Consider the following 13556-nt stretch of genomic DNA (forward strand, 5'->3'; position numbering starts at 1 on the left):
CCTCAAAGTCACGTCCCTGGGTTAGCAGCAACAGCATCACTTGGGAACTTGGCCCCTGCCCCAGACCTGGGATGGGGCCCTGCAATCGGTATGTTCACAAGCCCTCCAGGTAATTTTAAAGCATGTCAAATTTTAAGAACCATTACTCTAACCATTACTTTCAAAAGTATTACTCTAAGGCAGTTGGCTTTTCAAAAGTATTAGTTTCTTTAGGCAGATATTAGAGTGTACAATTCAGTGGGTTTAGTATGTTCTTAAAGTTGTGCCACCATCACCGTGATCTCCTTCCAGAACATTTTTATCACTGCAGTAGGAAACCTAGTATTCAAGCAGTCTTTCCCCATTCCCCACTCCCCCCAGCCCCTGGCAGCTACTAAGCTATGTTTTTGTCTCTGTAGGTTTGTCTATTCTGAAATTTTATACAAATGGAATCATATAATATGTGGCCTTTTTTTTTTTTTTTTTTTTTGCGGTACGCGGGCCTCTCACTGTTATGGCCTCTCCTGTTGCGGAGCACAGGCTCCGGACGCGCAGGCTCAGCGGCCATGGCTCACGGGCCCAGCCGCTCCGTGGCATGTGGGATCTTCCCGGATGGGGGCACGAACCCGTGTCCCCTGCATCGGCAGGCGGACCCTCAACCACTGCGCCACCAGGGAAGCCCATATGTGGCCTTTTTTTTTTTTTTTTTTTTTTTTGCTGTACGCGGGCCTCTCACTGCTGTGGCCTCTCCCGTTGCGGAGCACAGGCTCCGGACACACAGGCTCCGCGGCCATGGCTCGCGGGCCCAGCCGCTCCGCGGCATGTGGGATCTTCCGGGATCGGGGCACGAACCCGTGTCCCCTGCATCGGCAGGCGGACTCTCAACCACTGCGCCACCAGGGAAGCCCCATATGTGGCCTTTTATATATGACTTTTCCCTTAGCTTAATCTTTTCAAGGTTCTTCCATGTTGTAGCATGCATCAGTAGGTACTTCATTCCTTTTATGGCTGAATAATATTCCATTGTATGGATATACCACTTTCTTTTATCCTTTCATCAGTTGATGGGCATTTGGTTTAGCTATTATGAAGAATGCTGCCAAGAGCACTCATATACACATTTTTGTGAGGACCTAGATTCTGATTTAATTGGGTCTAGGGTAGGGTCCACGTTGGTATTGTTTAAAAGCTCCTCCAGGTGATTCTAACATGCAGTCAGGCTGAGAACCTCTGGTTTAGAACCTTATTACTCAAGTGTGGCCCATGGGCCTGCAGCTCAGCATCACTGGGGAGCTTATTAGAAATATGGACTCTTGGGCCCCACCCAGACCTACTGAACCAGAATCCACATTCTAACAGCATCTCCGGGTAATTCACGAGCTCACTAAAGTGTGAGAGGCACCAGTTTAAGGAGATACTCTGGGTCCTTGATGGCCAGTGTAATACTGTTCCCGTGACAAAATGTACACTAACTCCAGATAAGGAATTTATTAGGGACTGCCTTTATGTCCTGCACACAATTCCATACAAAGTTGGGGACAGAGAGTGTCATTTGAACCTCCATCGTGTGCCCAGTGCCTAGCACTGTCATGGCATAAAGCGGGTGTGAGATAAAGATTCATCGAGTGGAAGCACCAGGGAGCCACTGAACCCTACAGTGCATCTGTGTGTCCAGGGATGGCGAGCTCCAGCGCTCGGGGATGTGGGGAGGGGGGGTGCGCTGCCAGCACCTGAGTGATCTGAGTACCTTAGTTATGTGCTCTGAGCACCTCAGTTATGCGCTCTGAGCGAGGTTGTGCATGAGGCTGCTCACAGGCTGAGTAAAGATCAGATTGTTTGAGCCCTGGAGGTAGTGACTGGGACCGATTGGGTGGTACTCCCCACCTGGCCTCAAGAACCTGGAGAGAAGAAAAAAAGTTTGGTCTCTGCGACTTAAACTTCAAAATAAACAGAAAGAACCTTCACACACCTATAAAGTTAGTCAGAAACAATAGACTCCAGGCCTGAGCCTTCAATGAAAGAATCAGTCCTGCAAAGACATAGGAGGAGATCTGAAGAGGGCGTGATCAGCGTAGAGGAACAGAGGGGACAGTGACAAGATGAGCCTGAGCCAGGGGTGGTAAACTGACACCACCACCCCCCCACCCGCCATCCCCAGCTGAATCAGGTCCACGCGTATTTTTCGTTTGGCACTCCAGTGTTTTCAAAAATAGAGTTTGCTGCAACATTTAAAATTCGAAGGATTTCACTTCTAAACCTGTTGCCGTGACGCTGGAGCTGCACAGCAGCTGACCCCTTCGTGGGAGCCAGCACCCTCTGTTCTGCTTCCCGACCCCCTTACCACAGCATGTTTCACTCAGTAACAGGTTTGTCTGGCCCTGAGGCCATCTGTTTGCCATCCCTGGAGAAGCGGAGAGGACACTAAACAGATGACCGTTCGTGCTGTGAATAAGTTGGCTTTCTGGCCTCAAAACCAAGTCTTCTTGAGATTGATTAACATGAGTCTGTCTGCCCCCGGGACTAGTCTCTGTAGACTGAGTCCGATTCCTGAGTCCTCATTACACAGAGAGCTCGGGCAGCCTGTAGCTGAGGTGCTGGTGGTGGTGACAGTGGCTGTGGTTGTCCTTGTGTGGGACTTTCTGCCAGGGACGGTGGCTGCTAGGCCCTGTGGCTCTCCTCCATCCTTCCTGTATCTCTTTGGAAAGGGCCAGCCACACAGCTCTGGAAGCTGCTGCAGACACTTCAGGTTTTCTGAACTCTGGGGGCTCCTCCCAGTTTTCCTCTCCTTGCCCTCTGAGGGGCTTGGGTAGGACTCTGGTGACCCAGGTGCATGAAGCATGAGCAATCCTTCCACTTCTTCCAGGCCTCGGCCAAAACTTAGGGCGACTCTTTCTCCTTTTGCATTGCAGGTACCTTTTGTACCTGCAGATTAAAAGAGATGTTTTCCACGGTCGACTGCTGTGCTCCTTTTCAGATGCTGCCTACCTGGGTGCCTGTATCGTCCAAGGTAAGTGTGGCCATGGCTGCCCATCCCCACTATTGTACTGGACGGTAGAGCTTTGGCTGTTTAGAGACTCCCTCCTCCCCAGCCTGTGCCCATCCAGCCCGTGTCATGGTTTGAGGCCAGGCAGGGCTGGGTACTTAGCAATGGACCCCCGCCTCCCCTTCCCTCCCAAGCCTCTGGGGTCCTGGTGGAAGGCTGGGCTGCAGTGGTCACAGGGGCCTCTGCAAGAACGGAGGTCCTCAAGGCCCCGAGGTAGAGCTCAGACTCTCTGTTTCAAAGGGGCTGGAATGCTTGACTTTATAAGAAGCTCTGAAGGGATATGGGGTGTTCTGTGCTCTGAGCTCCAACCACCAGGTGTGGGGCGTGATGGGTATATTGAGCGGGGAATCTATGTCCAGGAAGGTAGGTGTCAAAGAGGTGTCCTTTCAAACCTTTGAAGTGAAATATCAAAGCATTTATACATATGTATTCACATGAGTAGTATGTGTATATATGTGCACTGTATCTAATGCTTCAGCTTTTCTAGTCACGGAATATGGTGAGGAGATCACCAGGCTCACAGCCTGTCATTCTGCAGTTTGAACCTGAATTCCCATTTCCTGGTTATTTCACCATAGACAAATGATTTAAACTCTTTAAGCTTCGGTGTCTTCATATATTGAATGAGGTGGTCATACTTGTGTGACAATTTCATGAGACTCATTCTCAGGGTTGAACAAGCCCCAGAAGGTGGGGCATTGGGAAGCAGCAAGCATAGAGGACCCAGGGTAAGCTTCTGGATGTTTCGACCTGTAAGAAAAAAGTGTTTGAGAGAAGGCTTGTCTCCAGAGCCCAAGGCAGAGCATCGTCATGGGGACGGGCCCAGGACCCAAGTGAAGAGTGACTCAGATGTTCTGTTCCCCTGGGTCAGCTGGGAGGCAGCTGGCAGCAGGGCCTGCTTGGAGGGAGTCAGGTGTTCCAGCCATTTGTAGCATGAATGCTGATGACGTGTTTATGAGAGAAGGGGAGGGTGGAGAGGGGAACTAGGAGAAGAGAGGAGGGCTGGAGGGGAGAAGGAAGGAAGCAGGTGAGGACAAGGGGAGAGAGAGAGATTACCAAGTGAGCATGTCACCCTTATAAAGGATCTGAAATAATGAAGGAGCTTATGATGGGATCATAAGTGGATCATGACAGTCGTCTGTCTGATCACAATTCCAACCTTCATTCACAGCTTAAGAGAGACACCCATCATTCTCCTGGGGGTTTCACTGTCACTCACCACTGTCCCCATGGGATGCTCTGTTCTGTGAAATAGTTCCTAGGACCCTGTTTCCAGGTGTGTGTGCTCTCTGAGAATTCTGAAGTCTATCTGTGTTGCTTTTCCCCATCCGCTGGGAGGAACCTAGTGCCGCTCAGCAGATTTTGGCAGTGGTGTTAAAACCCTTGGAGATTTTTTAAGGAACCTCCATACTGTTCTCCATAGTGGCTGTACCAATTCACATTCCCACCAGCAGTGCAAGAGTGTTCCCTTTTCTCCACACCCTCTCCAGCATTTATTGTTTCTAGATTTCTTGATGATGGCCATTCTGACTGGTGTGAGATGATATCTCATTGTAGTTTTGATTTGCATTTCTCTAATGATTAATGATCTTGAGCATTCTTTCATGTGTTTGTTGGCAGTCTGTATATCTTCTTTGGAGAAATGCCTATTTAAGTCTTCTGCCCATTTTTGGATTGGGTTGTTTGTTTTTTTGCTATTGAGCTGCATGAGCTGTTTATAAATTTTGGAGATTAATCCTTTGTCAGTTGCTTCATTTGCAAATATTTTCTCCCATTCTGAGGGTTGTCTTTTTGTCTTGTTTATGGTTTCCTTTGCTGTGCAAAAGCTTTGACGTTTCATTAGGTCCCATTTGTTTATCTTTGTTTTTATTTCCATTTCTCTAGGAGGTGGGTCCAAAAGGATCTTGCTGTGATTTATGTCATAGAGTGTTCTACCTATGTTTTCCTCTAAGAGTTTGATAGTTTCTGGCCTTACATTTAAGTCTTTAATCCATTTTGAGCTTATTTTTGTGTATGGTGTTAGGGAACCTACCATATGACCCAGCAATCCCACTACTAGGCATATACCCTGAGAAAACCATAATTCAAAAAGAGACATGTACCAAAATGTTCATTGCAGCTCTATTCACAGTAGCCCGGAGCTGGAAACAACCTAAGTGTCCATCATCGGATGAATGGATAAAGAAGATGTGGCACATATATACAATGGAATATTACTCAGCCATAAAAAGAAACGAAACTGAGCTATTTGTAATGAGGTGGATAGACCTAGAGTCTGTCATACAGAGTGAAGTAAGTCAGAAAGAGAAAGACAAATACCGTATGCTAACACATATATACGGAATTTTTTAAAAAAATGTCATGAAGAACCTAGGGGTAAAACAGGAATAAAGACACAGACCTACTTGAGAATGGACTTGAGGATATGGGGAGGGGGAAGGGTAAGCTGTGACAAAGCGAAAGAGAGGCATGGACATATATACACTGCCAAACATAAGGTAGATAGATAGTGGGAAGCAGCCGCAGAGCACAGGGAGATCAGCTCGGTGCTTTGTGACCGCCTGGAGGGGTGGGATGGGGAGGGTGGGAGGGAGGGAGATGCATGAGGGAAGGGATGTGGGAACAGATGTATATGTATGACTGATTCACTTTGTTATAAAGCAGAAACTAATAAAAAAAAAAAGAAAAAAAAAAAACCCTTGGAGATACTCAAGTTTAAAGTTAGAATGACAGTGATAGCCTGATGGGAAATAGTCCTTCCATCTGCCCCAAGGTGGAGTGTGTGCTTCTGAAAGCTGCCTTTCTTATATAGAGCTAAGGAAGGTTCAAACCCCATAGTTCTTCTTCCCTGTGAAGACTGCACGTTCCTAGTTAGGGTGCACTGTCTTCCATGAGGGAAAAGCGAATCGATACTAATCCAAGCAACAGACTGGTATATGAGGATTTCAGGACGCATTTAGGCATTAGTGAATCATGGTCAGTTGTCCAAGGACAAGCTCAATATGGATCTGTAATGGGAAAACTCTCCATCCTGTTTTATGTTTGAAATAAAGCCACAAAGCCTCCATCCAGATGATCAGGAACCTATTTTATCCCTTGTTGCTGTTATCACTGACCATACTCACAGATGCTGTCGAGAGAGCAGAGTTGGAAGTGAACTGACAGACCTCAAGAAAACCTTTCAGCTCTAAAACGCAGCAGTGTCCATGGACCATTTGTAGCAAATCCAGTAAAAGCTGGATTCATCAAGTTCTCTGATGCTCGGGGTGGTATTACAGCAGCTCTAGAGATCATTACAAATGCAGATAAAGATCTGCTTTGTCAGAACTGCTTATGCTTACAGAGAGTGATAGGGAATGTGGAGTAAATGATTAGAAAGCAGAGGACATGTGACTTTTTACTGGCCCCTTGTTTGCTAACACTCTTTGAAGGAGCATGTTTTAAGCTTCAGAATATTGAGTGTATAAAACAGGCAGCCACCCAGAGTTTTGCCTGTACCCACTGAATACAGTGAGCATATTCAATACATGCTTTGCATTGTCTTCATAATACCAGTTGCAAAACAAACACACGAAACCCTAGGAACCTATTTATGTTCTTTCTTGATACAAATATCTTTCCTGTTCCTTCTACAAAACAGCAATATGGCAGGATTACTGTTCTTATCTCCCCTGCCTGGTGTGTCCAATCCCTGTGGGTCTGTGGCTCCGTCTTGATATTCAGAACTCCGTTCAGATGTCACTTCCTCTGAGAAGTCTTCCTGGACTACTAAAGTAGCCTCTCTCTGCACATCATTCTTCTCATGCCTCTGTTCTGTTGTCTTTTAAGCACTTATATTTGAAATTATCTTGTTGAGTTGTTTGGGGGCTTATTATACGTTGCCCCTTAAGTAGGATCTAAATTCCATGGAAGTGGAACTCTGGGGTCTTTTTCACTGCAGTATCCCCGTGTCTGGCACACAGTAAGTTCTCCACTAAATATGTTAAGTGAACTAGGGCGCTTGCCTAAATTGCACCAATGTATGCTTTATTTCTATACTTGGGAAAGAGTGGTTGTTTCACTACCTCATCCATGTATTTGTCATGTGTTCTCTCAACATTTATTGAAGAGCTCCTAGGTGGCAGGCCAGTGCACTGTGAAGTCCCTGTGGGGGGAAGGGGACAGACAAGTAAACAGGAAGCTGTGATGATGTGTTAATGTCTAAACAGAGGGACACACAGGGCCCCTGCTCTGAACCCAGGAGGGCCCCCCACTCAGCAAGGGTAGTCAGGGAAGGTTCCCAAAGGAGTTGACCCTGGGGCTGTAACGTCCTGTATCTCAAGTTCTTTTGGAGTGAGTCCTCTCCAAACCAGGGGAAATGCCATTGTCATGCTTGCCCTTTGTACTTACCATCACCTGATCACACTCATCCTTTTGCTTCAACTCCTGGATTTTGCTGACAATTAAATTCTCTTTAATTTTAATTTAATGTAACCTTAATTTAAATTCTCACAAGCCATCCCATGTACTGTATGTTATTTGTTGTAACTTTACCCTCATCGTCACATGTGGGAGAGAGAACCACAGGCTCCTTACCCAACTCCTCTATGGAAAACAAAATTTGAAGTTAGAGGTCCTTAATCATTTATAAACGGCCTTTTGCTTCAGGGGAAGTCAGAGTTAAAGACAAGCTTTAAGGAACAAGAAAGCTGGGCATGTGATGGGGGAGACGTCGACATTTACCTTGTCAGCAACCCTGTGCAGTTTCCATGGCATTTCTTCTCTAGTTTGCTGGCATTTGCCAGGCTACTTATTTGCTGTGTTTAGCAGTACAAGGCCATTGACAAGTTTTCCTGGAAAGAGAAATGCCCACCCAAAACAAGCACAAACAACGCCACCTGTCAACTGTGCAAGGTGACATTGCATCGGACATGGCCTAGTTTAATATCAGTGGTCCATGCCCTGTGGAAAAGCAGGCACTGGGTTATACCATCCCCTAAATTTTGGGGTCCATAGCCAGCTCACATGTGTATGTGAGCTGTGTGTATGTGTGTGTGTTTGCGTGTATGTGTAGGTGTGTTATGTGTGTTTCTTTTGAAACACTATCTATTTTACATTTGGTAATGTATATATGTCAGTGATACTCTCTCACTTCGTCCCAGCTTACCCTTCCCCCTCCCCGTGTCCTCAAGTCCATTCTCTACATCTGCGTCTTTATTCTTGTCCTGCCTCTAGATTCTTCAGAACCCTTTGTTTTTTTTTTGATTCCATATATATGTGTTAGCATACGGTGTTTGTTTTTCTCCTTCTGACTTAACACTCTGTATGACAGACTCAGGGTCCATCCACCTCACTAAAAATAACTCAATTTTGTTTCTTTTTATAGCTCAGTAATATTCCATTGTATATATGTGCCACATCTTCTTTATCCATTCATCTGTCAGTGGACACTTAGGTTGCTTCCATGTCCTGGCTATTGTAAATAGTGCTGCAATACACATCGTGGTCCATGACTCTTTTTGAATTACGGTTTTCTCAGGGTTTATGCCCAGTAGTGGGATTGCTGGGTCATATGGTAGTTCTATTTGTAGTTTTTTAAGGAACCTCCATACTGTTCTCCGTAGTGGCTGTATCAATTTACATTCCCAACAACAGTGCAAGAGGGTTCCCTTTCTCCACACCCTCTCCAGCATTTACTGTTTGTAGATTTTTTGATGATTGCCATTCTGACCGGTGTGAGGTGACACCTCATTGTAGTTTTGATTTACATTTCGCTAATGATTAGTGATATTGAGCATCCTTTCATGTGTTTGTTGGCAATCTGTATATCTTCTTTGGAGAAATGTCTAATTAAGTCTTTTGCCCATTTTTGGTTTGGTTTGTTTGCTTTTTTGATATTGAGCTTCATGAGCTGCTTGTATATTTTGGAGATTAATCCTTTGTCAGTTGCTTTGTTTGCAAATATTTTCTCCCATTCTGAGGGTTCTCTTTTCGTCTTGTTTATGGTTTCCTTTGCTGTGCAAAAGCTTTGAAGTTTCATTAGGTCTCATTTATTTATTTTTGTTTTTATTTCCATTTCTCTAGGAGGTGGGTCAAGAAGGATCTTGCTGTGATTTATGTCAGAGTCTTCTGCCTATGTTTTCCTCTAAGAGTTTTTTTATTTTTGGAATTTTATTTTATTTATTTTTTTATACAGCAGGTTCTTATTAGTCATCAATTTTATACACATCAGTGTATACCTCTAAGAGTTTTATAGTGTCTGGCCTTACATTTAGCTCTTTAATCCATTTTGAGCTTATTTTTGTGTATGTTGTTAGGAAGTGTTCTAATTTCATTCTTTTACGTGTAGCTGTCCAGTTTTCCCAGCACCACTTATTGAAGAGGCTGTTTTTTCTCCATTGTATATTCTTGTCTCCTTTGTCAAAGATAAGGTGGCCATATGTGCTTAGGTTTATCTCTGGGCTTTCTATCCTGTTCCATTGATCTATATTTCTGTTTTTGTGCCAGTACCATACTATCTTGATTACTGTAACTTTGTAGTATAGTCTGTATTCCGGGAGTCTTATTCCTCCAGCTCCATTTTTTCCCCTCAAGATTGCTTTGGCTATTCAGGGTCTTTTGTGTTTCCATACAAATTGTGAAAAAATTTTTTCTGTTCTGTGAAAAATGCCATTGGTAGTTTGATAGGGATTGCACTGAATCTGCAGATTGCTTTGGGTAGTATAGTCATTTTCACAATGTTGATTCTTCCAATCCAAGAACATGGTCTATCTCTCCATCTGTTTGTATCATCTTTAATTTCTTTCATCAGTGTCTTATAGTTTTCTGCATACAGCTCTTTTGTCTCCTTAAGTAAGTTTATTCCTAGGTATTTTATTCTTTTTGTTGCAGTGGTAAATGGGAGTGTTTCATTAATTTCTCTTTCAGGTTTTTTATCATTAATGTATAGGAATGCAAGAGATTTCTGTGCATTAATTTTGTATCCTGCTACTTTACCAAGTCCATTGATTAGCTCTATTAGTTTTCTGGTAGCATCTTTAGGATTCTCTATGTATAGTATCATGTCATCTGCAAACAGTGACAGTTTTACGTCTTCTTTTCTGATTTGGATTCCTTTTATTTCTTTTCTTCTCTGATTGCTGTGACTAAAACTTCCAAAACTATGTTGAATAATAGTGGTAAGAGTGGGCAACCTTGCCTTGTTCCTGATCTTAGTGGAAATGGTTTCAGTTTCACCATTGAGAACAATGTTGGCTGTGGGTTTGTCATATATGGCCTTTATTATGTTGAGGTAAGTTCCCTCTGTGCCTACTTTCTGGAGAGTTTTTTTGAATTCTGTCAAAAGCTTTTCCTGCATCTATTGAGATTATCATATGGTTTTTATCCTTCAACTTGTTAATATGGTGTATCACATTGATTGATTTGCATATATTGAAGAATCCTTGCATTCCTGGGATAAACCCCACTTGATCATGGTGTATGATCCTTTTAATTAGCTGTTGGATTCTGTTTGCTAGTATTTTGTTGAGTATTTTTGCATCTGTGTTCATCAGTGATATTGGCCTGTAGTTTTCTTTCTTTGTGACATCTTTGTCTGGTTTTGGTGTCAGGGTGATGATGGCCTCTTAGAATGAGTTTGGGAGTGTTCCTCCCTCTGCTATATTTTGGAAGAGTTTGAGAAGGATAGGTGTTAGCTCTTCTGTAAATGTTTGATAGAATTCACCTGTGAAGCTATCTGGTCCTGGGCTTTTGTCTGTTGGAAGATTTTTAATCACAGTTTCAATTTCAGTGCTTGTGATTGGTCTGTTTATATTTTATATTTCTTCCTGGTTCAGTCTCAGAAGGTTGTGCTTTTCAAAGGATTTGTCCATTTCTTCCAGGTTGTCCATTTTATTGGCATAGAGTTGCTTGTAGTAGTCTCTCATGATCCTTTGTAGTTCTGCAGTGTCAGTTGTTACTTCTCCTTTTTCATTTCTAATTCTGTTGATCTGAGTCTTCTCCCTTTTTTTCTTGATGAGTCTGGCTGATGGTTTATCAATTTTGTTTATCTTCTCAAAGAACCAGCTGTTAGTTTTATTGATTTTTGCTATTGTTTCCTTCATTTCTTTTTCATTTATTTCTGATCTGATGTTTATGATTTCTTTCCTTCTGCTCACTTTGGGGTTTTTTTTTTTGTTCTTCTTTCTCTAATTGCTTTATGTGTAAGGTTAGGTTGTTATTGTGAGATGTTTCTTGAGGTAGGATTGTATTGCTATAAACTTCCCTCTTAGAACTGCTTTTGCTGCATCCCATAGGTTTTGAGCCGTCGTGTTTTCACTGTCATTTGTTTCTAGGTATTTTTTCATTTCCTCTTTGACTTCTTCAGTGATTTCTTGGTTATTTAGTAGTGTATTGTTTACCCTCCATGTGTTTGTATTTTTTACAGTTTTTTTTTCCTGTAATTGATATCTAGTCTCATCGTGTTGTGGCCGGAAAAGACACTTGATACGACTTAAATTTTCTTAAATTTACCAAGGCTTCATTTGTGACCCAAGGTATGATCTATCCTGGAGAATATGCCATGAACACTTGAGAAGAAGGTGTATTCTGTTGTTTTTGGATGGAATGTCCTATAAATATCAATTAAGTCCATCTTGTTTAATGTATCATTTAAAGCTTGTGTTTACTTATTTATTTTCATTTTGGATGATCTATTCATTGGTGAAAGTGGGATGTTAAAGTTCGCTATTATGATTGTGTTACTGTCCGTGTCCCCTTTTATGGCTGTTAGCATTTGCCTTATGTATTGATGTGCTCCTATGTTGAGTGCATAAATATTTACTATTGTTATATCTTCTTCTTGGATTGATCCCTTGATCATTATGTAGTATCCTTCTTTGTCTCTTGTAATAGTTTTATTTTAAAGTCTATTTTGTCTGATATAAGAATTGCTACTCCAGCTTTCTTTTGATTTCCATTTGCATGGAATATCTTTTTCTATCCCCTCACTTTCAGTCTTTATGTGTCCCTAGGTCTGAAGTGGGTCTCTTGTAGACAGCATATATATGGGTCTTGCTTTTGTATCCATTCAGCCAGACATTGGTCTTTTGGTTGGAACATTTAATCCATTTATATTTAAGGTAATTATCAATATGTATGTTCCTATTACCATTTTCTTAATTGTTTTTGGTTTGTTATTGTAGGTCTTTGCCTTCTCTTGTAGGTCTTTCCTTCTCTTCTTCTAGAGAAGTTCCTTTAGCATTTTTTGTAAAGCTAGTTTGGTGGTGCTGAATTCTCTTAGCTTTTTCTTGTCTGTAAAGGTTTTAATTTCTCCGTCGAATCTGAATGAGATCCTTGCTGGGCAGAGTAATCTTGGTTATAGATTTTTCCCTTTCATCACTTTAAATATGTCCTGCCACTCCCTTCTGGGTTGCCGAGTTTCTGCTGAAAGATCAGCTGTTAACCTTATGGGGATTCCCTTGTATGTTATTTGTTGTTTTTCCCTTTTAATATTTTTATATTAAAAATATAATATAATTTATATTATAAAAATTATATAATATTTAATTTTATAATATAAATATTATAAAATCTGCTTTTAATATTTTTTCTTTGTATTTAATTTTTGATAGTTTGACTAATATGTGTCTTGGCATGTTTCTCCTTGGATTTATCCTGTATGGAACTCTCTTTGCTTCCTGGACTTGATTGACTATTTCCTTTCCCATATTAGGGAAGTTTTCAACTATAATCTCTGCAAATACTTTCTCAGTCCCTTTGTTTTTCTCTTCTTCTTCTGGGACCCCTATAATTCGAATGTTGGTGCGTTTAATGTTGTCCCAGGGGTCACTGAGACTGTCCTCAATTCTTTTCATTCTTTTCTCTTTATTCTGGTCTGTGGTAGTTATTTCCACTATTTTATTTTCCAGATCACTTATCCATTCTTCTGCCTCAGTTATTCTGCTATTGATTCCTTCTAGACAATTTTAAATTTCATTTATTGTGTTGTTCATCATTGTTTGTTTGCTCTTTAGTTCTTCTAGATCCTTGTTAAACATTTCTTGTATTTTCTCTATTCTGTTTCCAAGATTTTGGATCATCTTTACTATTATTACTCTGAATTCTTTTTCAGGTAGACTGCCTATTTCCTCTTCATTTGTTTGGTCTGGTGGGTTTTTACTTTGCTCCTTCATCAGCTGTGTATTTCTCTGTCTTCTCTTGCTTAACTTACTGTGCTTGGGGTCTCCTTTTCACAGGCTGCAGGTTCGTAGTTCCCATTATTTTTGGTGTGTTCCCCCAGTGGGTAAGGTTGGTTCAGTGGGTTGTGTAGGGTTCCTGGTGGAGGGGACTAGTGCCTGTGTTCTGGTGGATGCAGCTGGATCTTGTCTTTCTGGTGGGCAGGACCATTTCCGGTGGTGTGTTTTGGGCTGTCTGTGAACTTACTATGATTTTCGGCACTCTCTGCTAATGGGTGGGGTTGTGTTCCTGTCTTGCTAATTGTTTGGCATAGGGTGTCCAGAACTGGAGCTTGCTGGTCATTAGTGGAGCTGGGATTTAGTGTTGAGATGGAGGTCTC

The 13556-nt window shown here is 42.2% G+C and overlaps 1 protein-coding gene across 1 annotated transcript in view; it reads left to right on the top strand.

Moving 5' to 3' along the window:
• FRMD3 (FERM domain containing 3) overlaps window positions 1-13556 on the top strand; it is a 309465-nt gene that overhangs the window by 205771 nt on the left and 90138 nt on the right. The window contains exon 5 of the mRNA XM_082611517.1: window positions 2889-2986. Coding sequence (XP_082467643.1) covers window positions 2889-2986 — 98 coding nt within the window. The remainder of the gene's footprint in view (window positions 1-2888; window positions 2987-13556) is intronic.

The sequence above is a fragment of the Mesoplodon mirus genome (genome assembly GCF_964341445.2).
Source record: "Mesoplodon mirus genome assembly, chromosome: 1".
In the NCBI taxonomy this organism is placed as follows: Eukaryota; Metazoa; Chordata; class Mammalia; order Artiodactyla; family Ziphiidae; genus Mesoplodon; species Mesoplodon mirus.